The sequence below is a fragment of the Falco peregrinus genome, chromosome 12 (genome assembly GCF_023634155.1).
Source record: "Falco peregrinus isolate bFalPer1 chromosome 12, bFalPer1.pri, whole genome shotgun sequence".
Lineage (NCBI taxonomy): Eukaryota > Metazoa > Chordata > Aves > Falconiformes > Falconidae > Falco > Falco peregrinus.
Window position 1 is genome coordinate 29,502,149 of NC_073732.1, and position 23,627 is coordinate 29,525,775.

Consider the following 23,627-nt stretch of genomic DNA (forward strand, 5'->3'; position numbering starts at 1 on the left):
GAGCTAAAAATTCATCTCCATACATTGTCATAGCTGAGTTCAGATACAGTTCTGCATGCCTGGTCACGATCACACACCAAAGAAAATATGTTAGAGAAGTATTTCTAGTTACCATAATCATCAAGTTTGTGAGTATGATGAGTAGTGGCATAAGGGTGAACAGACAGAAAAGATGCTAGTGGTCAAAAAACTGAGCTATGTCTCAAAGGATTAGTAATGGACTTGAATATGCATCTTTTACTGTGTGCTGTCCAAGCTCCTCTCAACCAGCACTGACCAACAGTCACTCTCTGTTGGGCGTTCTCCAGCCTATGTGAGCCAGATGATAACGCTCATGAACACTTAACAAATTACCCTTAATTAGCCTCCTTTCTGGAAGTCTCAACAAGACAACAGACCAGGGAAAGAGCAAAGCATGAAGAGCATTGCACAGCTGACCTGCTGCGCTTGCTCCGTTTAACTGGAGCTCGTCCTCACTGATGAAGCCTGATGGCTTCTACAAGCATCAAATTCAGCGGGACAAGAAGGGGCCAGGACCACCAGAAGAACAGGACATCCTGGACCACCACGCAAGAGGCAGGGGTATCTGACACACACAGCTTCCAGTATGACTCATGACACAACGCACAAGGCAAATCTCAGAGAAACCCACCGACTTTGCTGGGAGACATCCCATCCACAAAAGCCCACCAGAGGCTCCTTCCACCCACCTACAGAGGGCCAACGGCTCAGAAGCGAGGCTGGGAAGCCAGGCTGGGGAGAGCCCACAGCCAGCGCCATGGCTTCTGGCCGTGCCAGCCGTGCTGCAGCACCCACCCGAACTGCACGCTCGCCCCCTGCCCCGGCTGGCGGGGGTCTCCGTGGGTCTGGCTGGGGCACCTGGGAGCAGGACAGCCACAGGCAGGCACACAAGTACAAGCTACAACCCTGCTCACCTCTGCTCTGTGTTTTCAGGTGTGTTTGCTGACCTCCAAAACCCTCCAACCCTTCAGAAACACAAGTGGGCAGCTCAGCAGGCCCACGCTTGCCTCGGCTGGTGGCGCAGCTCACCCTCACGGGCCGGGGGTCTCCCCTCACGAGAGGTGACCGTACTCCTGACAGGCCCCTGTCCCTCACGGCTGGCGGCCCGGGCCCCTGCCCTCCCCGCAGGGCGAGTCCGGCTCCCGGCCAGCGGGGAAGGCGCCGAGGCCGCGGTGGCGGTGAGCGGGACCGCCGCCCGCGCCTCGCCGCAGAAAATGCAAGTCAGCGGGCGGCTCCGCGGCCACCCGGCGCCGCTCAAAAGTTTCGGGGGAGGCACCGGGCCGGGAGGCGAGGGCGGCGGCCCGCCGCGGGAGGGAGGCGGGCACGGGGCTGGCGGCAGGGCCCCGGCACCGCAGGCACGCTGCGGCCGGTCTCACCTCCTTCTGGCGCGGGTCCTGCGGGTAGACATCGGGCGGACCCAGGCGCGGCCGCTTGAGCGGTCTGTGCTCATAGCTGAGGAGCCCGAAGGCGGCCATGATCGCTCATGTTCGCCGGCGCGGCGGGCGGGCGCTGGAGCGGGCTCCGAGCGCCAGGGAGCAGCACTCGGCGGCTCGCCCCCCGCCTCACCCCCGCCGCGCCGGGGGCGGGCTGCGCGGCGCGGCGGCGGACGGGCGCGGGGGCGGTGCAGCCCGGCCCACCGCGGCTCTTCCCGCGGCAGGTGTCGGCCGGGACCGCCCCGGGCCCTCCTCCCCGCCGCGGGCACTGCCGGCGGGCCCCGCGCTGCCCCTCCGCCACGGGGCGAAGGCCGGCGGATCTCCGGTCCCTGAGGGGGCTGGGCGCGGGCAGCGCTGCCTGCCCGGCCTGGCGGGATCGGCTCCCCCCGCGGGCGGCTGTGCTCCCGCAGGGCCCCCTTCCGCCGCAGGGACACGGCACCCGTGCCTGGTCCCGTTGCTGACGCGGTTCGCTTCAGCGGAGGAGTAACGCAGGTGGGCGCAGCGCCGCGGAGGTAGGGCCGGCACTCCGCCGCGGCAGGCAGGAGCGGTCCCTCGGCTTCCCGGGGCGGCTCTAGCGCCCGGCGCAGCTAACCGCGGGGGACGGCGCAGCCCCCGCCGTCCGGCCGGGCAGGGCGCGAAGGGCTCGGCTGCTTGGGGTCTGTCGGAGAACCCCTACTCCCCTGCCCATGACTACGGAGCGGCACCGTGCTGCTTCGCCAGCAGTGACCGTGACCCCTGTGGGGCTGCAGCCGTGGGTGGCCCTTGGACGAGGCGCTTGGTCCATCTCCCTTCGGCTGCCGCTCCCGGTGCACGGCCCCAGGCCCCGTGCCCCGCTTTTCCCGAGGGATGCTCCCAGGGGCCCGCCTGTACCACCCAAGTAGATCCGCTGATCCCACTGGATCGGCCAAGCAGGAAACCTAGTGTCAGTAGAGGTGCGGTTTCTAATTAGCGCACCTTCAGAACAACAGTAACAGGACATCACAGCCTGCGGGCTCCAGGGGCCCCGGGCACAGGTGGCTGCCCGCACCCGCCTTCCCACCGCGGGGCTGGGTCGCAGCCCGTGTCCGCCGTGCAGACGCCCTCGCCCCGCACGGCGCCGCCTCCTTAGGTGCTGGAGCGGTAGGTGCATCCCTGTATTCGCATTACAGTAAAGCAGCATGAAAACACTTTCTTTCCCCTCTCTACCTGTTACGTGTGCCAGGTCCTCTCCTGGTGCTACTTCTCCAGGCCAGTACAAATACGAGGTACTTTGGAAATACAAGATTAAACAATCAGTTGCAAATAAGTCTAAATAAAATTAACAGCAGCACTCTACAAATGAGCTTAAGTTCCAATGTAATATGGACAAGAACAGGAAATACAGGCAAACCCTATTTTTTTTGTCTCTAAGCAATTCTCTGATCAAGCCACAGACAACTTAAAAGCTGAGGCTGAATAGGCAATAGCAATAAAGTTGAGTAGTAATGCCCTACCCTGTCTCCTATTTGTTAATGCATCGTCTACTTAAATCTTTGCCACTTTTGTACTGAGTTACTTTTCACGCATCCAGCTGTGGTGCTCACCAAAAGTGAGGATCAACAAGTCTGAGATCATCAGACTTTAATATCTAGCTCTGAGGTGCCCTCCTTGACAGATTTATCAGACTTTGTATGCAATCCAAGGGCACACTCCAAAGACCAGCAGTGTTTATCAGCTCTTTTCCTTCACTCCACCAGTGGATAAAAATGTTTCAGAGCTTTTCATAAGTTACACTGGCACACTAAATCAGTGTTGTGGTCCCTGGCTTTGGGAAGATTAATATCACTTATGTTTTAAGGTAGTATCTTTATATTTTATTCCTGAGACTTTGCCAAACACATCTTGATGCATTTAAACACACAGATCCCAGTCTTTTGGTGGTGTTTGTGTCATGCAGAATGGTCTGACACTCTCATGATTTCACCCACTGTTCTGCGTTGATTTGCCTGCATTTTACAGCACCCCTATAGCGCAGGTGTCCCAGCAGAGACTGGCCCCATGAAGTCCACAAGTCAGGCTACAGATCTGCACTATCCACTGCTCCTGTCCTCAGTTCAGTCCCTGATGTTTGTGAAGTCCTGGTTCAAATCCAGGTTTTTTTAAACCCTCAAGCCTGAAAACATTCTGACCTGAAGCTTTAAGGTTTTTTCCAGAAACACTGCCAGGGAAGCCAGGTTTGGTTGAGCTATCTCTGTTCAGAGGGGAAGAAGTATTTCACATTGCCTTTGGTCAAGTGAGTTGTGCCTTAAGTCACCACTTTAGTATGGGAATTTGAGGAATAATCTCCGAATAAAGAAGAATGGCAAATACTAGTTCGTGGTATGGTGGTTTTTTTTACCATCATGACTAAATTCTTGTCATATGCTGTGACTTTGCTGATGGTAGTTAAAAATAGAGGATAACTTTGAAAATACTGGGTTAATTATTGTTTATATGCTTTCTTCAAGGACATCTCATTGTTAATATTTGCAGGTCTATTCAGTTCCCATGGTAATGAGGGACAAATGGCACCACTTGTTGGCTAGAATCAGCTGGAGTGCCATCATGCAAGCTTCCCACAGGTGTTTCTGCTAACATGCACATCACTGGGTCATTATCACTCTTGGTGTTTTCATCCTGAACACTACTACAACCAAGGATGGCCTTCCTGGTAAATTGGTATTAATTCTACAGCAATTGTGACATGTTGGAAAAGAGCAAAACAATCAGCATCAGTTTTACATCTATCATGAGTCATTACATGACTGGATATATAGAAGTTTTCATCCATAGAAGTTATAAAAATCCAGATCTCTTGCAAAACTTGGCAGCAGTTTTGGAGGTCCAAAAATCTTTTTCTACTCTAACTTTACCATAGGATAAATTTAATTGATAAAATTAAAAATAAGTGTCCATTTGACTGCAATGATTGCCAAAGATCAAGTTCACACAGCACATTTCAAGCCCCATTAGAAATAGCATGCTAATATTGCTTTTCAACAAGTTACTGTTCTTCACCTGTCTGTATCTCACATTGCATATTTACCCTTCAGTATAGCAAACCAGGGTTTAGGCATCTGTGGGAGAAAAAAAGGAGGTGGTTCTTTTCCACTCCTCATTAACAGGCATTTGTTCTCATCAAAAATAGTTCAGTGCATTTTTTGCAGTGGTTGTTCACCTCATGCACTGTTGACCTGCCTTGGTTGCCAAATGCAGAGTCGGTGAACTGGCGTGGTACATAGTGCTGCTCATGCTGGGGACAGACTGAAAGAGGAGCCGAGCACCCGCAGTTGCGACTGAAGTCACAAGGATGGTAGCATTTTATACATCACCACTAGTACTCACATGTCATCTTATACTTACAATGAAAACTGAAATTAATTAGTTAATCTTCATACAACACTCCAGTGACTTGGGTTGAGAAGCATTATAGTCTATTTCTTTAAATTTAGGTGGTGGTTTTTTTTAAAGTTTAGTAGTTGAGGGAAAATTTGAGGTGAAAGTACATCAATGACAATTTAAAATCAGCCCTTTTCAGGAACAGCTACACAGGAGCAGACAACACCATGTAAACAGGGAGGAAAAGTGCCAAGCCCTCTACAAGGTTAGGCACAAGCTGAAAAGCCTCCCAAGCCTCCCATTGTGCCCCATACAGGTACAGCATAAGAGACAGGACCCCTGCATAGCTCATCATCCAAACACTCAAGATTGTCTGATAATAAAGCCTTGCCCTATTTTTTTTTTAAATAAGCGAAACAATGACAACAGTCTTTCCTTTATCTTTTTCATTGTGTGCATGCCTGAAGGGAGAAATGGATATTTAGGGAGACAGGAAAACATTCCATCAGCAATCTGCTTGCAGAAAAGCCAGGACCAAAGAGCAGGACCAAGAGGGAGCAGCAACCAGCCAGGATTCAGGGAGAGGTCCCAGGGTGCAGCATTGCTCTGCAGGGACAGGGAACAAAGGAGCTGACACCTGATGAAGGGCAGAAGGCAGGGAGGAGCAGCATGCCTCCTCACCAAGGGCAAAGCCCCAAGCAGCCAGCATGCAGGAGGGGGGCTATGGCAGTAATGGCTGGAGCCTCCAGAGCCTGTCTGAGCCACTGCAGAGAAGGGCAGTCATCTCCCATACTGCAGTGAAAAACAGGAGCAGATTTAGTAACACCTTGGACATATGGGATGGGAGAAAAGACTTGAGCAAGATGAGTAAGCTGCAGAGGAAGGCTCTTCTGCAGCAAACAGGATGGAACTACCAGGAAAGACCTGACTGCAATGCAGGCTGTGAAACTGCTCATGATGCTGCATGAGGCACTGCTCCCAAAAGGAGCACCCCAACACTCGGGCCAGGAATTAAGTATCATCCTAGACACAGCAGAAATTTTACAATATTCCTTGGCTACTTCAGTTTTTAAGCTTGTCCTTGAACTGTGATTCACCTAAGTCTTGCTTCTTAGTGTGATATTACCAGAAAGTGGCGAATGTAATGCTTCTGAGGGAAGAAACCAATGTTTCTGTTTCCTCTTTTTATCTTGTGATTTGCTGCACCTTCTTTGTTCTTGTCATACATCCAAAGCAGTATTTGTTGTGGGGGAGCACACAGCGTTTGCAATAAAATATCTTCTGTGATCATCAGATACCTCAGCTTCACTTTTTCCGTTAATTATCCATTAGTAAATAAGTAATAATTATCCACTCTGTAAACCTCTTATTTGTTTCACATGCTTTAGAAGTGGGAAGATGTTACAAAAACCTGTCAGAAGTTCACTGAAGGAGACCCTTCTTTTCTAAAACCAACAGCCTTTAACATCAGAAAGCATGACCTTTTTCTTCCCCCTATACTTGTTTGATAAACACAGGACCAGATACCAGGAAATATTAACTGCCCAGAAAGCAACATTGTGTTACTGCACAAACACAAAGAGACCCTGTCAGATGCCTCCTTAGTGTTTGCTGCAGAATTCACAGCTGGAGTTAGGAAGGGACTTGTATTGTCTGCCATGGCACATATTAACTGAACTGTTTTCAAACAAATGCAGTCAGGATCCATAGCTGATAACGAATGTTCCAAGAAAAAGTTACTCCAGGGCAAACTCCAGGACAATCCTTCACTCTAATTTCTAGCTTCTCTATGCACAGTGTTATCTCCAGCCCATCCTCACGCCACCAGCCACTGCCTAGCCTGCTGCAAGATACGGCTGGACCAAGGCAAACCCCCTCTGTGCTGGCTGCTCCTGTATTGCCACCTCCACTTTTCTGAGGGCTTCTGAAACATCTTAGCTCATTCAGAAAATTACGTAATTTTCCACGGCATAAACTATTTCTCCATATGGAAAGACTATCAGAAAGCTGACTCTTGGAAAAAAAGCATTTATCTGCTTTGGTGACTACAATTAAAAATTATTTCCCCTCATCAAATTCTTCCAGGACATGGCCATTTTTATATGCATACGTTCAAGTCTGTTCCTTTCACTGCTATTGCGTTGGTGATAATCATAGTAAAACATCAGAGTCCTTCAAGGAAGAATAAATGCATTCTGCTCAAGTAAAGTATTCAAAACAGTCTTTAAAAATGAGCATTTTCCCCAAACCTGTATGGATTCAGCACTGTGCACAGTGCAGGCTCCATGGTTAAGGATCCCAGCAGTACAGCAGCATGCTATTTTTTTGGTTACAACAATCACACCACAACCCACAGCTTTATTTAAGCATTAGCTTAAAAAAAAAAAAAAAACAGTAGTAAATCGTTTTTCTGTACACAGCCTTGCTTCATTTTAATGCCAAGTAATGCCAAGGTTGTCTCAAAACCTGCGTAGTTAAACCAGACTCTGTCTTTAAGCCTATGTGATAGGATATTCTTAAACCACTTGAGTACTCCTGCAATGGATATGCATCCAGTTAACAAACCACTAAGTTGATATGGTCAGGAAAAAAAATCCAGCCCTCCGTCTGCCAAAGTGACTGGCAGTCAGATTGATGCAGATGGCCATGCTTCTGGTCCCAGCCGAGGCCCTGAGTCAGCCACACCCTGGAGGATGGGTTATTTCATGCCTCTGACTTTGGCTCGCACAAAGAAAGGCAAGTGCCCAGCAGCAGCAGGAGCCCAGCAGTGCATGGCCTGCACGATGCACCGGGAGCCAGCATGCTGCTGAGCCTCAGGGTAGGTTGGGTCTTCTGTAAAGAAGAGAAAATGTGTTTGTGTACATTTGAAACCTGAACTGAAACGCTTGTCTAAGCATTCTACACACTACAGCCAAAACAATACGATAGGTAAGACACTGCCCTTGCCAGGGAAAAGCAAGTGTCCAAATGCAACCAAATACTGCAGAGGGGCCCTCCTGGCGTTGCAGGGGTACAGTGTGTTACCTGTGCCATTGCATTCAAAAAAAGGTGGGCGGGGAGGGGGGAAGGGAAGAATAAAGCAGCTTAGCATTGCTAGTTTTAGAGGAAAACCTGGAAAAACAAAACCCTCTGAAAACTTCCTTTTTAGAGGGCAGATAATCAGATGCAGCAGCCAAGCCTGTCTCACATCCCCAGCTTGCCCAATCAGGCAGGGGGCTGGGAACAGCAGAGCACTCAAATTACCGGGAGGTCCCTTCTGTCATCCTAAACCCTCGTTATCAAGTGACAGAGGATGCACTGGAAGACTCTACGAACTGCTCTATTTTCCAGCTTATTTAAACACATCAGTGTGCAAGCTGGAGCTATACAGGAGGGGACAGGGGAGAAAAACCTTGACAGCATCTCTCAGGAAACGTGTGCCCCGTGGATGTCCACAGCTGAGGCTGCCGGAGGAGAGGGCTCATGCCTCAAGCTGGGCTGGCTGCATGCCAGGGAGCTTGGCTCTTTGCCATGCTGATGAAGACCTTGTCGCTGCCTTGCTGAAAGCCGCGTCCCTTCAAGGACTTTGCACACCACCATGCCAGCCCAGCAGAAGAAAATTATCTTTTGCATAGCCGGGGTGCTGAGCTTTGCTTGTGCGCTGGGGACCGCAGCAGCCATCGGCACACAGCTGTGGGTTAAGGGGACGATACTCTGCAAGACGGGAGCGCTGCTTGTCAACGCCACCGGCCAGGAGCTGGAGAAGTTTATTGGCAAAATCCAGTATGGGCTTTTCTATGGCGAGCGTGTGAGACAGTGTGGGCTCGGGGGGAGACCTTTCCAGTTTTCATGTAAGTAATAATGTCATCTGAACTATTTAACACCACACTGCTGACTGCTAGGGGAGCTGGGATATAGCTGCCCCAGTGTCCCCTTGCTCAGGCACAGCACCTAACAAGCATGAAATTCTAAAGCAAATGCTGCTGTTAACAGTGTTCTGATCTTCAGGTTCAAATAACTTATCTTCCGATACCAGTAAAGCCACACTAACATTTTCAGCTATCTATACTTCAGTTACACAGATACCTACATTTCAAAAGATTTATACTATTACTTTAAAAGGAACATTTTTCGTTTTCAATTAGTCTGTCACCTTCCTCTGCATGTGTGTCAACATTACGTCTTATGTGCTTCATGAAAAAATGAACTGAACTAGCAGAAATCTCATGAAAGAGCTGGAGCATAGATACGTTTGGCTGCTGTTGAGAAACAAAGCAGCCAAAAAGTTAGCAATCTGCTGCATTAATTGGAAGAACAGCTGGCTGATGCTAGCTGACATTCAGTCAGTTGATCTGCAAGTTGCATTTCATATCTGACATACAGAATTTTATCAAAGACTGTTAGCAATGGTCTTGCTTTGCATGTAATATTCATAACCTATTTATCTTCAAGGATAAGATCAATAAAATGATCAAGTGAACACACAGTTTGTACATAGCAGCAGATTAAACAGATAATAACAAACAGCCATTTGTTATATGTACAATGTGCCACCTGAAGTTACTGCTTCTAACTGTGTTTTGTATTCTGCTAGAACAGCACTGGTAAATTGCTTACATGAGTCATTTAAGGCAAGGTAAGGTTACCAGATGAAGTATCAAAGATTATTTACTGTATAGTATTTTCCCCAAAGTAGTAGACCAAATTAATATCATATTAAGATTTGCCATCTCTAATTAAATTCCATTACTGGTCTATTTATACAGCTGAAGTTCTCCCCTCAATTGCTTTGTTTGCCATCACAGTGTGCAGCTATTCCACCCTGCTAGTTGTAGGCTGGGGTGAATTTTCAGAGGGGTCTACTAAATCTCAAGGAATTTGTTTTCTGCTGTAGCTGGAACTGTTAGGAACCACGGCTGACAAAGCGGCTAGCGATCAGCAGCTCCAGGCTGGCACTTGTCCGGGTTCATTACAGCCACAGAGTGGTGAGGCACAGCTAAACTGGGGTAAAACAAGGACAAGACGCAGCTGCAGCGCTGGCCAGAGCCGTGCCCCGTGGGCAGCCTCACTGGCCCTGTCGGGTGTGCACCCCAGCTCCCACACCTCCAGGATGGAGCATGGCTGAGTAGCCCTGCCAGAGCTCCCCAAGCCCAGAGAGCAGCAGCAGGATCAATGCGTGGGCACTTTGGTGCAAGCGAAGTTACAGGAAGGTCACCCACAGCAACCTGGACACAGGGCAAGCAGCAGGGCAGCCTCTCCGGTCTGGATTAGCTCAGTGTGCCAGGCAGGACTAAACCCAGACACAACAGGCAGCCCCCATGCCAGAGAAGCTCATCAGCTTCTCTTTCTAATAATTTTCTTTCCATGTATTTGTTACTTAGATGCTTTTAAACCATTTCATTGATGTGCCTCGCATTCAGGCTCTCATCTGTACATTCCATCATTATGGCTGAAATATTTTAATATACTGCTTATGGGATTGTAGCAATAGTTTCAAAAGAATTTTAATTTAGTGGGCAGTGCGAATTAATATAACAGGTACAAGACAGTACAAATGCACAACTTGTTAGTTATTATTTAATAATATTGATCATAACTTTTTTATTAGCTCCTAGTGCTACATCCAGGCAAGCTCTGGATCTGTGCAAGTACTGCAGAGCATTTTCAACCAAAAGCACTCCAGGGTTACAGAGTTTGCTCCCACTATGGCCATACATTTTCTATCTACGCTCTCAGAAATCTCATGTAACCAAGCTTTCCTACCCAAGTATTTACCAAACTTGCATTTATAAGTATAGCTTCAACAGTGCACATAGACACAAAATGTAACCAAAGAACAGAAATAATGTGAAGTTTTTGATTAGTCACAGCTAAGCAACCCACTTTGAAATGGTAAAAAAAACCAATGTTGGAAGAAGGGTTCACCGGAGTCAAGAAGATGCTCAATACGAGTTATGCATCTTGCTCAACTTTATTAGTTTCTAACACTACTTATATAGAACCGATACACATGCATATTCGTAAAGCAGAAATATAATTGGTTAGTAGTCTCTAAGTGCGCGCGGTTCTCACACCCCTAATTATCATGACTAAAATAAGCATTCTATCCATGTAGCTCATTGTGTTGTTATGCTTCAGCCTTGTAGTTTGTTACTCCCTATATTCCCATACTGCTCCCTATCTTTCTTGGCCCTGCACCTGCTTTCCCAGCAGCTGTAGCTTGCTACAGCCACGGCCTGTTGGCACAACATAATTACTTGGTCTCAGGATTCAAGAATAGCTCAAGGCTACCTTTCTTGTTAACTTCAGCACGGCAACTTCAGCACAATTCTGATTACAGGCCTATTCTAATACCAGGCCTGGATCGTGCAGATCTTCAGAGATTCTAAGGCCACGCTTCTGCAGCCATTCTTCTACAAACCAACACACAAAACCTAAGTGTTCATGCAGACCTGCAGAATCCTACTGCACGGGACAATATTAAAAATTGATTTCTTTAACAGGAGTGCCTAATGTATGTATTCAAAGAACTCCAAGGCTTTCAGGAATTGCATAAAGAGTAACAACATTGGAAGAGTAATTCACTCAACATCAATCAATATCACTGCGCTCATTTTCAGACAGAGAAAATAAGGCTTGAAGCATGTGCTTCAATGCCTGTTCCCAGGATCGCAAATCAAGGCTGGATTTAATTTTATGCCCAAGACTCCTCAAGTGATAAGCAAAGCTGCTAAGATGCCCGTGAGGGAGCATCATCCTTGCCTAGGGAGAGCAGCCTTGTTCCCAGCATCCCAGCCCACCAGGCATCCCTCAGAGCAGACCATCACCTGCAGTAGCAGAGCTAGCCAGTCTGAAGCACTGGTGTCAGAAACACAGCCCAGGGGCCTGCGCAGACCTAAAACCAAACCCAAGCTTGCTTATTAGAGCATTCTTTTACCTTTTCTTCTCCTTCCATACAAGCCGAGTATTAATAGTGAAATATTTCACTAGGTCTCGCTCGCAACATTGCAAGCCTGTTCCTGCCTTTACATAGCAGTCTGAAAAGGTAACGCTATGAGGTGACCTCTGGCACTACTTATACCTGAGATGTAGCCCATTTACAGCCCAAAAAATTTCACAAGCCCAGTCCTACTGACCATGGCACTCCACAGGGCAGGGTTTGCCTCTGCGGTCTTTCACTGACAGTGGAGGGCAGAAGCACTGCTGTCCTCCTCACAAATTGTTCTCAGATCATCATTTATTTAGATTAAAAAGCAAACGCAACACTTATTTGAATAGGATTTCTATTTAGAAACAATGATTAGGTGCCTCCGCAAAATATACCTCTACTAGGAGCATTCCCTTCAGAGACCAGTTATGAAAGAGGCTGGTTTGTGTTCTCTGGGGCTGCAGCAGACCCATCCCATCCGAGTCAGTGCTCTCGGGAACTCACTGGGAGCATCCTGGAAACAGGATAACCATATACAACATACACATCCATAGTTTAATGCACTGAAGTGCACTTTAGCATGTCTGAGAAAAAAAGGCCTGGAAAATAGGCTAAATGATTTAGTTCTATGTTTGTTCCCATTAAATGCTCCCCTCTGACCACTATATCTCTTTTAATTGTAATATGAATTTGCTCTGCCAGCAAACCCAGTTCAGCTGGGGCAAGCCTTCTGCTTCATTTGCTCTTGCCGATTCTCATCAGTTTCTGGGTCAGCAGTTCATTTTCTAAAGGTCACTGGCTTGCATACCTAACACCATTCATTCATTACAATGAAGGAATGTTTTTCTTTCAAGATGACATAGCTGCTGGAATTAATTTTCCAGATGTGTCACATATAAAATTCTAATAACATAAACAACTATAAATGCAGGTGCCAAGGGAAAGATTCAATACAATCCAGTAACATTTTCTTAAAATCAAGAATATAAAATTGTATTATTAAACACACAGTTTTGCATGTTCTCCCAAAACACCAGGTAGAGTCACGAGAACTAATACTATTCCTTGTAAGTCTGTACAAGTAGGGAGTCTTCGGCCTCTTTGTCGCATAGCCTGAATGGTACAATAACAAAATTGCACCTTATACCACACCAACAGTACAACTGCTTCTCACGCCTGTAAAAATATGAAATAAGTAATGAAAGGTCCAGTAAACACAAGGTCCAATTTCTAAAATGTGCTTTGTGTTTATTAAGCACAACTGGCCAAACTGGACAAACAATAAGTAGCCATCAGCAAAAGCAACCTTTTATGCAGGCAAACTCATGGAACTGTTTGTGTTGGCAGGGCCCTTAAAGCCCACCTAGCTCCAGCCCCCTGCCCCGGGCAGGGCCACCTCCCCCCAGCCCAGGTTGCCCAGAGCCCCGTCCAGCCTGGCCTTGAGCCCTGCCAGGGACGGGGCACCCACAGCTGCTCTGGGCGGCCTGGGCCAGCGCCTCCCACCCCCACAGCACAGAATTTCTTCCTTTAACCTGACTGTCCCCTCCTCCAGCTGCAAGCCATTCCCCTTCAGGCACTGGAAGCTGCTCTAAGGTGTCCCCGGAGCCTTCCCTTCTGCAGGCTGAGCAACCCCAACCCTCAGCCTGTCGCACACCAGAGGGGCTCCAGCCCTCCGAGCATCTTCGCGGCCTCCTCTGAGCTCGCCCCAACAGTTCCATGTCCTCCTTATGCTGGGGGCACAGAGCTGGACGCAGGGCTGCAGGGGGTCTCACCAGGGAGGAGCAGAGGGGGACAATCCCCTCCCTCGACTGCTGGCCACGCCGCTGGGGATGCAGCCCAGGTGCGGCTGGCTTTCTGGGCTGCAAGCGCACGTTGCTGGGTCATGTTGAGCTTCTCATAAACCAACGCCCCGAACATGATCTCCCCAGGGCTGCTCTTAGTCCATTCTCTGCCCAGCCTGTATCTGTGCTTGGGGCTGCCCCGACCCGCACGTAGGACCTTGCACTTGGCCCGGTTGAACCTCATGACGTTCGCGTGGGCCCACCTCCCAAGCCTGTCCAGGGCCCCCTGGATGGCACCCCTGCCCTCCAGCCTGTTGACCGCACCACACAGCTTGGGGTCGTCGGCAAACTTGCCAATTCTTCCTGTAGGTAAATAGGTACATTTAGCAAACAGGTAGTTTTGCTGTGTGCAGCGCTTGCCTACACAAAGACAGCGAGCAGCAGTGTTCCTGAGCTCCCCGCGCATACAAGCCAGGCTGGTGGGGACAACCCCAGGGAAGGGGGTCTGGAGGAGCAGAGGCTGGGGCCAGCGCCATCCCCAGGAGCAGGCAGCTCCTCCATTACCCAAAGGTGTGAGTGTCCATGCAGCACCCCAGACGGTGGGCACAGGGCTCTGCTTGCCCTCTTGTGCCCCTGTGCCTTGTGACATCTCCAGGCCGTGGCCCCCTGTGGGCACTGGGTGCCCCTCTCCACTCCCAACCAGCCACCAACAATGGAAAAGTGGATACTTATTTAACACAGCTTCAAGAATAGTTTGCAAACATTTGGTCCATTAATTTCCCTTTCATTTGGTCAGGGAGGTAAATTGACTTGACACCACATTACCTGCTTCTCTGTGTTTACTGCACGGCAAGCTGCAGAGCTGTTTGCTGGTAAACATTTTACAAGGTAGAGTAATTTATGTGAGGCTTTTTTACTCTCGGCACGTTACAGCTGCAGCGAGGCAGTGCCAAGGCATTATTACCCCCACTTTAATCATGCCCCTGTGGATCAGGAGCAGTTAAGTGTATTTGATGATTCCTTCTAAAATACCTGTTGTTGCCAAACAAACATGAGTGACTAAAAATTATTCTCTCATACTGAGTCTAATTGACTAATCCCTTGTGCCCTAGCTAAGCAGGATGACAATTTGAAACAGTAGCTAAAAAGCTGCATACAAATACTTAATTTTGCATAATTTATGCATAAAAATACATAAAAATTCCTAAATTTTTGTGTACATAGTCACAGCAGCCACAACATGGCTGGAATGCAGCGCAGCCTTCCGCAGCCTTTGGTCAGTGAGCAGGTGCTCCATCAGGTAGCAGTCATTAACTCTGAGCACAAACCCGCAGATGCCCTGGGCTGCCACTTCCACTGCTGCAACCCGGCCTGCCCCGTGGGCTCTCGTGGGGCAACTGATATAGTGGCAAATACAGCCAACATAAAAGCTCCCGGCTTTTGGAAACTTAAAGTTATACAGCATGTGGCAAAAGCATCACATTAACTGTGTGATGCACCCGGTACTTGCACTTACCCAGCAAGAGCCTTCATACTCAGTCCCACGGCACACAGCTCTGCTGCAAACAGCCAGCATCCCACCTGCCAGCAGCAGGAGAGCTGGCCAGGCACAGCACAGCACCGGCCTTTGCGGCTGCACACTCATTTTGTGTGCTCTATCTTATTTTAGCTCTGTACCCTCTTCTTTATCGTAAGATTTCTCCATTTCCTTTCATCGATTTATCATCTTCCCTTTTTGCCCTTGGACTTCCAGGCACAAAATGTTCCACACGTGTTTTACTTGGGGAAACAAACACAGGGGAGAAGGTTTTGGTCATTTACAATGTGCTCATTCTTTCAAAATTCCATTCAGAGAGTTTGTTGCAAATAACTCATTGCTGTAACCTTTATGAATTTCTCCCTCTCTAGTACCATACTTCATTTTAAAAACAATTTAAGAGACTAATGTATGTACAGAAATATCCTTCCTGTTTTTTACAGATTTTTATCAAAATACCATTTTTTTTCTATTTTCTAAAAACCAGAAAAAATATTTAGAAAATTCTATTTTCTAAAAAATATCAAAGGGTAGGAGGTAAGAAACCTCCTATCTTTTTAGGTGTCTGCATGCCTCTGGCAATAACTGTTGGTGGATTGTCACACGAACAACTGCACACGTCATCTTCCCCAGGTATTGTACATCCCTGGAGCCTTCAATGTCTCCCAGCAACGCACAGTGCACAACACATTTAACCTGCCAGTATGTCAGCACTGCAGTTTCACTAATGATTTCCTGCTTCTCCATAATAAAATGTGGACTTCATAACTTAAAGAAGTATTATTTAAGGTTTTCAGAAATAACACACATTTTTTGCCAAAATTTTTCAGGTATAAGCTTACAAAAACAGCACTGTATGTTGATATTAAAGCAGTGGAATCACTACTCTGAAACAGAATGGAAGTCAGCATCTCATCCTGGAGCAGCTCTTTGCTTCCCTGGCAATGAAGTGGCCAAACCCTGACATCTGTGCACTTTAGGCACATCAAACCCAAATAAATGTGGTGCTCCAAACCAACCACACCCCCCAAGGCTAGGCCCATGTCTCCTGCCCAGCCATCTCCTTGTTTCTCCATACAGCCAGAGCTTGGATATTCCAAAGGACTTTGTCCATCACACGTTGCCCATGATGTGGTCCAGACCAAGAGGCCAGCACAAGGGAGAGGGAGCCCGAGGGACCCCTATGCTCACAGGGGCTGCCCAGCCTCCCCTCTGCCCACACACCCATCCTGGCAAGAGGGAGCCAGAAGCAGCATCCCTCAGGAAGGGGAGCTACCTCACCCCATCCTAGGTACCCCAAGACACACAACACATGTTATATGGATACTGGCAGAGCATTGGGAACTTCTCATCCTCACCTGACCCTCCCTGCACCTGTGTTTTGGAAAATAAAATATATACAAGACTCTACTGACCAGAACAATCCAGTGCAAGAAACATGTTTCATATGAATTGCTGACCACTCCAGGCAAGGGCAGGTGTGCAGTGGCACACACACTAACTGTAACTAAGCCCACAAGCTGATTAAGGCACAGGCAAGCAAATAAATATCAATTGCTCTCTGCTCACTGAATAAGCCAAGCAGGTATCATTTCATTTCCTATCTCATGTCCCTCAGTGGGACCTCATGAACATAAATGCAGAGAGTCTGTTTCTGGACTTACTGCCCCCCTGCTCCAAAAGAGGGCTAAACGGCCAAGCCTCTAGCCAAGGGAGGCAAGATCCCACCCATAACAGGCACTGCGAGTAGCCCCTCATGCCATCCTGCATGCTGGTACAAGGCAGACCTGCACTTTCAAATACAGCTCCCAGTTTTTTTTCCCCCCAAGAATGTGCTGTTTGCATTAAGGACCAAATACCACCTTGGCAGATGGTAGGCATGTAACCCTCCACCTTGCATCTGCATCTGGTTTCTGAGGAATGAATAACCCCAAAAGCCTCATGTCCTGAACGGTGCCTACCGGTGGAGAGCAGCTTGTTTTGCCAGCCAGAACACTGGGGTGAGGGAGCAGCCACCAAGGATGCTGATCCAGATCAGGCCCCCAGCGTTTAAAGATCTGGAGGTGCTGGGGGTCACCCCTCCGCGAGCCTGGTGGAGACAGCTGTGGGCAGGTGCCAGGGCTGCGGAGGTGCCATTCTGCATCTGCACATCCAGGGGGATAACGTGCCCAGGGAAATACCCTCAGGAAGGGGAGGAGAGGCTTTCTCTGGAGCTGGTCTTTCTCTCCTGGCCAGTCTACTGAGTTTCACAAAACACTTCTACCTCCAAACATCCACAAAACCTGTTTCTAGTTAGTAACTTCATTTTCACTTTTGGTTGCATTTGGAAGAGCACAACTTAAAACAATTATCACAAACCAGCAGGAAATCCCTGGCCTGACTTCTGAAATGACTTTATCTAATATGTATAATAACAATTTGTTCATTTTGTTTTTAGTTTTTCCAGATTTGCTCAAAATTATCCCTGCAAGTATCCATGTTGGTGTCATTCTCTTCTGTACAGTACTGATAGTCTTTGCTCTGGTGGGAGCAGGTTTCTTCATGTTCAATGCTTTTGGCAGCCCTTATGAAACCCTGCACGGCCCCATCGGGTTGTACCTCTGGAGCTTCATTGCGTGTAAGTACCACCCCACCCCTGGCCTGCCTAGCTAGTGGCTGTCCATGTTTGCTACTTATGTTGGATTTATTGGCATAGGAGACCTTATTAAGGACCATGGCCACACTGACTATAAACTGGCAAAATAAAGCTAGGTAGAAATGCAGATGACTTTGCCATATCAAAACGTTTTTTCCAAATTGGAGTTAAGAGATAAAATACCAAAACCCTTCACGAGGGCAGGCGATGGGATGGGATGGGTACAGGCAAGCAGGCAGCCCCGGCACCTTCAGCCCTTCTGCATAAGCTGGCAGAAAAACGGGATGGTGCCCACAAGCCCCAGGGACCTGGAGCTGGGGATGCATCATGGGCAAACAGTCAGAGCCAGGAATTGTACCAGAGATGGGAAAAAACAAACTAACAGTCATTGATGCAACTGCTCATATTTACCACAATGGGAGGTTTCCAGCTGTGTAGGTGAGAGCACCACTTAGACAGCAAAACCTTCCCAAGGAAGGAAGGAACTGAGAAGCAGAGGGAGAGATTGACAGCAACTTGCTGTAAAAGCGGTCTCTGAAAAAACACTGCCAGCAGGGATAACGAACCATCCCTGTCCCTCTGCCACTTATTGAGGGTAAAGCCCATTCTCTGTGCTGCTGGCTTGGCTGACAAGAACATTTACTATTACTTTACAAGGTATTACTATTACAATCATAATTTAATAAAGTAGTATCTATTTATCTTTAAACATGAAGACAGTATGTTCAAGGGGACAACGAGCAGCTTAAAGCTGAAAGGGCACAGATACTTTACTGGATCAGGGTACTACAGCAGCTGTGCTAAATATTACTGGTCCCAAGCCAAATTCAATTAAAAAAGCTTACTAACTTCAATACCCATTGTCTTGGATTCTAAAAATAATCCCTATTAAAGCTAAGTTACAGTGGCCATAATAATGCTATCAATATGGCTTTTGATCGTGATGCAGGGACAGCTGAGATGATGAGCATCTCCCCCTCCATTTCAGGTTCCTGCGGTTGCCTCATCATGATTCTTTTCTCTTCAGAGGTGAAGATACACCACCTTTCAGAGAAAATTGCTAATTTCAAAGAGGGAAGTTTTACATTCAAGACTCACAGAGAGCAGTTTGCAAACTCGTTCTGGATCATCCTGGTTTGCTCTCTGGTGCACTTCCTGAATGCCTTGCTAATACGATTTGCTGGATTTGAATTTCCCTTTTCAAAATCAAAAGATTCAGGAACAACCACTGGAGCGGTTGACCTGATGTATTAGAACTACATAGTTAAGAACATTTCAAGCCATGAGGTTCATCACTACTACATTCAACAGCCACCAGGTGTACTAACTTGTAAATGATTAAAGATGTTAAAAGAAGTGAAGGTTTCAAATAAACAGCAACATGGCATATGCAGTAAACTAAAGAAGACAAGCTATTTGGTAATGTCTAGATTAAAATTCCTTCTCTTTCTTGGGGTAAGACCTAAGACATTTGCCTTTTTTTCCAGTAAGTTATTTGAAAAGTAGCTGGTGCAAAGAAAACCAGTAATATCAATAGCGTTGAACAGGATCTGGAAAATAAAAGGAACAAGTTGCAGTAGAGGCACACACTATCACCAGCAGCAGTTTTGCCCTTTACCCCTTGTGAAGGCAAGGATGCAGTTGTTACTGCGTCAGGGCACTGGAGAACAAGGACGCTCAGCAAATCTACAGGTATCAAACGAGAAAAGAAAGTGTACAGGCTTTGCTCCTAACACGCATCAGGCTCCGTCTCAAAAGCACAACACTCAGAGGGAACACAGTGCTACAGCAGGTGCTTGCGGGACAAAAGCCAAACACCTGAATCCACCATGAGCACTTTAACCTGCATGGCAGCATCATCATTTCTGTCCATAAAGCTCTCTTTTGGGTTTTTTAGTTTTAACAAACTCAACTGTAACTCTTTGGCCCTGAAGCCACAAAAGACATCCCTGCCCCACACAATCACTGTAGCTGGGGGCTTTACTGGCTTGGTTAGAGCACCGTGCCCAGCAAAGCGGGTTGTAGAGAAGATGCAACATACTCTGTCCTGCTTGCCCGAGGGAGGCAGCCTGGCTTGGTGCTGCTGAACGCTCCCTGCAACACACCAAGGCAAAGAACATTTCCCAGAACAAAGTGACAAGAACAAGACCAAGCACCCTTCCCACTGCACCGCACCCTCCCAAAGCCTCATGGGCAGAAGCATGAAGAACCTTGCCCAGAAACAGCCCTGCAAACACTCCCTCATCAAGTAACACAAATAAACAAAGTCAAAACCTTTGGCAAAGGGCAGCAATGGAATAGCACAACAGACAAGTTTCCAAGGCATGCCACAGCTCAGCAGAGACCGATGAAGAAATAACATGAGGTTCTCTACCCCAAGGAGTGCAGGAAGCCAGAACGGACAAACACATCAGCACTTGCACCCTTAAGCATCGGCAAGGTGGTTAAAGCAACCGGACCACTCATCCTAGGTACAGCTAAACCAGCCCTGTTACAGACAGACAGATCAAAAGAGCATTAACACCACCAAACACTACCTCCTCGGGATTATGCAGATGATGTAGTGCTCATCACAGGACATAAAAACAACACTGAAAGCAAATACAAGAGGTGCACAGAGAGAACACTGCTGCCCCAGCTGCCCATATATACGCAGGGGCTGCAGGCTGCTTCTGCACAGCTGCAGCTGAGGAGCAATCATCCCACTCGGCACCCACTGCGTCACCTGTGCTGAATATCAAGCCCAGGCACCTGTTAGCATTCACCTCTGAAAAAACTATATGCTCCAAGCTCCAGCAACTTGCAAGGTGACCTCACTGACTTTTATGCTATTTTTTTATACTTTTACTACAAATGGCAAAACATTGCTGGTTTTTTTTGTAAAAGTTTTGTAAGTTATACCACTACTCCACAAATCCTTTCACAAAGCAGCTCTGCCTCCTCATGGTGTATCACATCTCCCTAGATTATGACACTGTGTAAGGGCTACTGCAAGTTGCCACAACCCCCAACTTTTTTTCATCATTTTCTTCTTACTTGATATGCATATTCTTCCTAATGTGTCTTAACACATGATTTGTATTACAACTCATGGAATTGTTTACTATACAGCAAACAATGAGGAGTAACACTTCATCCTTCTTGCTCCTGATGCATCATGAAGCTGCTCTGTTTTGCAGCTCTGTAGCAGCTTCAGCAATCCCTGGCACATGCCATCAGATGCACAGCCTGCTCACATCTGTGCGGCTAAGCGATACTTGCCAGTCCTGAAGAAGGAGTTGGCCCATATGTGTAAAATACAGAGTTGCACAGAAGATAAACCCATTCCCACCCCTTTTGCTCTGCAGCTCATGACTCGGGATCCAGGGGCTTTCATGGGGGGATCACCTCACAAAGAGCCCAGCTCCACCACTCCCCCCACATCCCACCTCACTTACGAACATGAGCCCAGCTGTTATTTTCATTCATATCCAGTTCCTGAGGCAAACATAACAATTCTTAATAGCAAAATAAAATGAAGACAATATTTGTGTGTTTGACCAGCTGAAAGTAACAGTTGGAACAAGCGTGACCTGCTCAGCCTGTACTCCTGGATGAGCACCAGCACATTTCCTGTGGCTCACCTGTAATCAATGAGCATTAGCTAAAGAAGTTTTGCCTGCTTCATTTCTAGACTAGCATATTTCATGATTTAAAAAACAACAAGAATTGTATAGTGAGGAGAAACACATATTTTGAAGGTTCTTGAAAAATCAGATTATTTTGTATTCCAATAAGAAGTTAGTATGAATTTGTGTCTGTGTGTGTGCATGCAGTGTGTGTACATATAAATACAAATATATATGTATATATATATATAAAATCAGTATATGGACACAAGAGAGCATACCAGGCTTAGACCACCGGCCCATGATGCTGATGTAGGGGCGAACAGCAGAGCATCGTGTTGCAGATGTGGAGCTCACCGTGCTCTCTGGCCCTGTATTGCACCCCACTGCTGTGACTGCCCTGAGCAGGGCTCCTGGAGGCCATGCTGCTGGCTCCCACAGCAGACCCTTCTAAAGCACATCCACCTTAACGGATTTTATTGTCAAAGTCACTACCCCAAGCAGAGATCATTTATCATTTGGAAATAGCACGAACCACAAACTTAGTTGACTTCCCCACACCAGCATGAGCGGTACACCCACACCAAAATCTGTGGATGTCATTCCATAAAGCACAGCCACGAAATGAGGCACATCAGTAAGACCTGGCAGTATGGAGAAGTTCAGTCATTAATGCGGCAGGAGCGATGCTAATGACACCTGCAGCCAGACACCCTACAGCCTGGGCCCAGGGTGGGCTGAGGGATGCCCCCCCACTGCCTGACACAGGAGGGATGCTCAGCGCTGGCTGTGGCTGCGAAAATGCCAGTGCTGCTGCCCTTGCTAGGAGCCTTTCCTCTCTGAGTTACTGCAGAGCTGAGATTGTGCTAGGGAAGAAGTTAATTAAGCTTCACAGCTTCCCCTCCAACATCTCAGAGCATTTACCTACACCATGGAGAAGTTGGGAGAGCTCTGCGCCAAAGCCCTGTTGATGCCAGTTAGGGTTTCGCCCCTTGGGCCAATATTCACTCATACCTCTAGCAAAAGGGTTTTGACATCTGGAGACAGAAGCTGCCATGGAAACGCAAAGCTTCACTAACTTCTTAAGAGCATTATTTTGGCTGCCAGACATTGTTCCTGTCGGAGGCCAGGAGGTGCAAGTCCACATCCCCTTCGGCCTGGCGGTGGCACACAGATGGGGATGTCACTCAGCTGCCATCACCCCGAGGCTGGACGCCACACTCCCTGGGTGGCAGCGGGCAGGCACACAAACGGCCCAGTCTGGATGAGGTGGGAAAAGGGGCGAGAGGAACCAGCCCCTCAGGGGTGACAAGCTGGGGTGGTGTGGACACTGCACACAGCCAAGGGATGGGGTGTCCTGTGCCACGTCCTGCCTCCGGTTTTCCAGACCAAAGGCTGAACCAGGCAGGGGAGTCGGGGGGTGGGGGTCTGCCTTCTGCAGCCAGGTCCTGTCCTGTTTGCTGACGTGGTGCCTGAATTTGTCATCACCACCAGCACCAAGAGTTATGTGGACTTGATGGGCAAACCCACATTTCAGTCCCTCATTTTGTGACTAGACACAATGCCACACACATTGTTGACAGGATGATGCTATTCCTGATGGAAAACACAATAATGGGTACAGGACACTGTTCCCCACCACAGAAACTGCTCTGTTGTTTCACCTGGTGTCTCCAAAAGGGCGCAGCTTGCTGGAGCAGCCTGCACAGCAGGGGAGAGCCAGGTAAGGACATTTGTACCCATTTCTCAGGAACTGGTGCCTGCTCCAGCAATGGCCAGTCCTACAGAGCCAGGTTCATTCTCCCCTGCCGTGAAATACCCAAATTTGGTGAAGTCTCCAAATCTGTAAAGGCAGCTTGTCCCACACCCTGACTTCTAACCCCTGGAAAGAGACAGCGTGGTTTGCATCAGCCTGCTCCATCGCAGTTCACTTACAAATGTGGAGTAGATTTGATCTACTTTATTGTATTTACAAATCCATAGGTAAATCTTTTCTCCTTATGTCAAAAATCTGAAGAAATGACAAGAGCTAATAAAAAATCGACTAATGAGATCAAACAGTGTTTATCAGAGAGGGAAGGATCAACTCCCTGACTTTCCAGGCCAAACTCCTGTGCCCACATGCAACCTAGGGAGGCAGTTAAATGAAGCAGGGATGCACTCAGTAGAGGACACTTTGCCATTACAGGCCAGCTCCTAAGGGGCACCTTTCTTTTGAGCCAAATTCGGTTCTTAGGACTCAAGAACTCAAATCCCATTGACTGCAGCAGGAATTGTCCTCTGCTTCCCGCACCTGGGAACATGCCAGTGAGAAGAAAAGGCCGGCCTTAACTTTGATTATCCCAGTTTATAAGCACTCTGGAGCTGTG

General features: G+C 47.9%; 2 protein-coding genes across 14 annotated transcripts in view; one reads left to right on the forward strand and one right to left on the reverse strand.

Annotated features, from left to right (window-relative positions):
- Positions 1 to 1,922, reverse strand: part of MED12L (mediator complex subunit 12L) — a 150,577-nt gene extending 148,655 nt beyond the window's left edge. For 5 of the 13 annotated variants that reach the window (XM_055817192.1, XM_055817190.1, XM_055817188.1 and 2 more), the window contains exon 1: positions 1,398 to 1,919. In XM_055817192.1, the coding sequence (XP_055673167.1) occupies positions 1,398 to 1,496 (99 nt within the window). In that variant the 5' untranslated portion in view covers positions 1,497 to 1,919. Of the gene's footprint in view, positions 1 to 1,397 lie in introns of all 13 variants that reach the window. The other 8 variants (XR_008749407.1, XR_008749406.1, XM_055817186.1 and 5 more) reach the window with 4 other exon arrangements.
- A 6,160-nt stretch (positions 1,923 to 8,082) lies between these two features.
- On the forward strand, positions 8,083 to 21,440 carry CLRN1 (clarin 1). Its single transcript, XM_005233748.3, has 3 exons — positions 8,083 to 8,620; positions 17,453 to 17,632; positions 18,639 to 21,440. The coding sequence occupies exons 1-3, from the start codon at positions 8,368 to 8,370 to the stop codon at positions 18,902 to 18,904; spliced, it is 699 nt and encodes a 232-aa protein (XP_005233805.1). The 5' UTR covers positions 8,083 to 8,367; the 3' UTR covers positions 18,905 to 21,440.
- Positions 21,441 to 23,627: the final 2,187 nt, after the last annotated feature.